The 4,420-nt window shown below is 33.9% G+C and overlaps 1 protein-coding gene across 1 annotated transcript; it reads left to right on the forward strand.

Moving 5' to 3' along the window:
- Nucleotides 1–2,433: 2,433 nt before the first annotated feature.
- LOC132639433 (uncharacterized mitochondrial protein AtMg00240-like) lies at nucleotides 2,434–2,817 on the forward strand. Its single transcript, XM_060355875.1, has one exon. It carries the CDS (start codon nucleotides 2,434–2,436, stop codon nucleotides 2,815–2,817), a length of 384 nt encoding a protein of 127 aa, XP_060211858.1.
- Nucleotides 2,818–4,420: the final 1,603 nt, after the last annotated feature.

The raw sequence follows: 4,420 nt of genomic DNA on the forward strand, positions 1-4,420 counted from the left end.
TGTTAGTGTTGTGGAACGTACAGTCCGATCCATGTATGTTAGTGCCGAGGAACGTACGGCCTGATCCATAAATATATTATATACATATACATAATGTAAATAGCATGCATGAGAGTCCAAATAAAAGCTACAACCTCATTGGAGTGATGTAAGGGCAGTAACCTCCGATTTATATTATGGATATTCGTATTGAATCCAAAGAAATAACTCAATGACGATAACCATGATAATACACCAAGAATCAATCAAATAACTAAGACATCAAGACTTGAGCTATATAACATAGGAAAGGAGTGATTTATTATGGAATGTTCATATTCATGCTCTAGTTGGATTCGTACCAAGGAAAGAGAGAAACGAACACCTTAAATACCTTATTCGTCAAGCCACCACTTAAAGGATCCCTTACTCTAATGCTTGCCCTTCACCCGAACCTATATAGCGAGAAATACATCTTTAATCATACTTTCATCATATTTCCCATCAACTTATATGCACTAGTTATCGAAGACTAATTTGGGTTACGAAAATTTGGGCAGCATCTTCCCTATATTATCTACTTCCTCCAAATACCAAAGCAACTACCAAACAATACCAACAACATCAACAACAATATCATCAAGATTCTACAAGATAAATATGTACAATTCTATCCAAAACTTTCTTCAAACAATTCTATCCAAAACTTTCTTCAAACCTTAATTCATAAACCAACAACACCAACACAACAAACTATAACTCTTATTCTCGTAGATATTCCTAAATCAACGTTAATAAAGAGATATCCATACCTTATACGTACTAGAATAGCAAGACCTTCAATATTTTCCTTAAATCCAAGCCAACTCCAATGCAAGACAAAACTATAATCACCGCTATACGTTACCTGGACCTCGATTAATATCCCGTCACTTGAAATTACTCAAAATCCTCACTTTTGTGTTTTACATAAGCTCTCATATGTTTGCTAAGCTTTCTAGAATACTTGGGGAAATTATTATGGAGGAAAATGGGATTTTAACCCTTATATAGTGGATTAGAGTCGGTAGGCACCGACTCTAAAATCCTTCTGCGCGTTTGTGCTGCCCTGGGTTGCGTTCATGTAGGGTTTCCCAGTGCTACTTTGCCCGTTCGGGCCACCTTTTGGCGCGTTCGCGCAGGGTTAGGCCCTGCACTGGCAGTCCATCTTAAAATGCTCATAATTCTCTATTTCGATGTCGGATCGACACACGGTTTGTTGCGTTGGAAACTAGTCTTCCTAAACTTTAATTTAGGATTTTGTTTCACTCCAAAACTCCTCATATACTAAAAGATATCCTTTCCTCAAGTAGGGCAAAAATTGCCCCTCATATTTTCCCCAAAATCCAACAAACTTAATTTCCTTGATTCACTTGTCCTCCAATCCTTCCGTAACTTATTATATAGACTTAAAACCTCGTAACCGTAAGATAACAGCATACAATCTCATATATCCTAGTGAGTCCTCCAGGATCTACACTTAGCACGACTAATACCTAATAGATTTCACGTACAAACTACAAGGGGTAACAGAACATCCTCCAAATTGGATGAAGGATTTTGTCTCCTTAAGCTCTATAAACCCGGACACACCATTTCCAATCTAAAACTATGTGTCTTATGACAAGTTAGCTACTAATGTCAAAACTTCTTAACTGCTTTCTCTGTTATTTCAGAACCAAAGACATACAAGGAAGCAACTAAGGATCCAAGATGGGTGGATGCTATGCAGGCTGAAATAGATGCTTTGCAAAGTAACAGCACTTGGGAGATTGTTAGTTTGCTAGAAGGAAAATTACTTATTTGTTGTAATTAGGTATATAAGATCAAGTATAAAGCATCTAGGGAGATAGAAAGATTTAAAGCAAGGCTAGTTGCCAAAGGATATAGTCAACAAAAGGGAATTGATTATAAAGAGACCTTTTCTCCTGTGGTAATGATAGTGACAGTTAGGACAGTCTTGTCCATTGCAGCTTCTTAGAATTGGAATATCCATCAAATGGATATGTACAATGCATTCTTGCAAGGGGACTTGTTTGATGAGATCTACATGGATCTTCCACAAGGCTTTGTGAGTCAGAGGGAATCTACGACACCTAAGCCAGTTTGCAGACTCACAAAGTCTTTATATAGACTAAAACAAATTCCAAGACAATGGAATGCAAATTGAAAGAGGAATTGGTGAAGTTACAGTTTGTACAAAGTTAACATGATCATTCATTATTTGTTCGAAAGAGGAAAGAAGGAACTGTAATCATATTGGTGTATGTCGATGATATGTTAGTTACTAGTGACAGCTTGATTCAAATTGAAGAAGCAAAATCAACCTTACAACAAGTGTTCAATATGAAAGACTTGTGAGAATTAAAGTACTTCCTTTGCATAGAGTTTGCCAGATCCAAAGAAGGAATCTTAATGCATCAAAGGAAATATTCTTTGGAGTTAATTTCAGAAGATCCACTACCAACACATATAGCTGCATATCAAAGATTGATAGAAAAGTTATTATACCTAACTGTTACTAGACCAGATATTGCATTTGGGGTGCAAATACTAGTGCAAACACTAAGTCAATACTTACAGCAACCTAAGAAGACTCATATGAATGCTGCTTTAAGGATTGTTAGATACATTACAGCCCAACCTGGTCAATGTGTGTTGATGTCAAGCAAGCCTATTCAAACTATGAGTGTGTATTGTGATGTTGATTGGGCAGCATGTCGCCATACTAGAATATCAGTGTCAAGATTTCTAGTTAAGTTGGGTGAATCACTTGTATCGTGGAAGTTTAAGAAGTAAACAACTATAACTAGAAGTTCTGCAGAAGCAGAATACAGAAGCATGGCATCTGCACTCTTAGAACTCATCTGGTTACTAGGACTACTGATAGAGTTGGAGGTTGAAGTTAAGCTACTTGAGATCATCTATAGTGACAGCAAATCAGCTATACAAATAGCTACAAATCCAGTCTATCATGAGAGAACAAAACATATTGAGATTGATTTTCATTATATTAAGGAGAAAATCCAACAAGGAAAGGTGCAAACTCAATACATCTCAACAAATGACCAACCTGCAGACTTACTCACCAAAGGACTTACAAGAGTGCAACATCATTATCTGAATTCCAAGTTAGGTGTATTAAACATATGTATGCCACCTAACTTGAGGAGGAATGTTGAAGAGAATTAGTTAGTTAATTAGGTGATTAGTAAGTTGTTATTTAGCTGTCAACTTGACATTTAAGCTAGTTACAGTTGTAACTATATTTGTGAAACTGAGTTAGTTAAAATAGTTAGTTGTAGCTGTTGATATACGTGTATATATATCTAATATACCACATTGTAAATGTACACTTAATCATTCTCTTATGATTAATGAATCTATTCTAGTTTTCTACTCTAGTAACTGAATTCTTCTTCTTTTCTCTCGGTCGTCTTCTTCTCTCTCTATCGTCTTCTTCTTTCATTTCTTATTCAACTCACAGAACTCATTCATGGAGTTCTGATCATATTCAGATATGATTGAAGACTTCTCAAATTTAGTCTACTTATCAACGTACTATCTTATTTGTTTTCCCTATTTATTCATTAATTTTTTATTTATTTATTTTGTAATTACACATGTAATTGTTGTTCTTTTTTATTTGTCAATCTTTTTTGGTTACTTTTCATCCATTTCAACTGTATTTTTCCCTTTTAATTTTTCAATTACTTATTATTTACCTCATTGCTCATATTCACGTGTAAACTATATGTCGTTGAAACATAAAAAGCAAGACAATTATCAAGTTGAATAATTCGTTTGAAATTTGTATTTTTATCTAACTAAATCTAGTTGTTAAACGACATCTAATCATCTTACAATTGAATGGGTCACTATTCATCCATTTGAACTTGTATTTTCCCCTTTACATTTGGTGTAACTCATCGCAATCATATTTAATATTTTTTGTATCGTTTAAAAAGTTTGTACTGATCATGATAGAGTACACGTTCAACACACGTGTCCATAAACTAGTATAAAAATGTTTCGACAATATATTTGTGTGTATATGTATCTTTTAACTATAAGGGTCTGTTTGGAATGAAATTTGGTGATTGGAATTGGTGTATTTACTAGGGTAGTAATTACACAACCTAGTAATTATGCAGTATAATAATTACGACAGCTTGTTAGTTTGTCATAACGTAATTACAGTGTAATTACAAGCATACTGTTTGGTTGAAGAAGTGTAATTACACAGTTTGATTAACAAAAAATTAAAAAATTAATAATGAAACATTAAAGTAATATTTGACAAATATGTGCCTTTATAAATTATACTTAATTAGACATTTAAGATACATATTATTTCTTGAAGTATATCAATTAATAATCATGTATTGTAACTATTATTGTA

Source organism: Lycium barbarum, chromosome 5, assembly GCF_019175385.1.
Source record: "Lycium barbarum isolate Lr01 chromosome 5, ASM1917538v2, whole genome shotgun sequence".
Lineage (NCBI taxonomy): Eukaryota > Viridiplantae > Streptophyta > Magnoliopsida > Solanales > Solanaceae > Lycium > Lycium barbarum.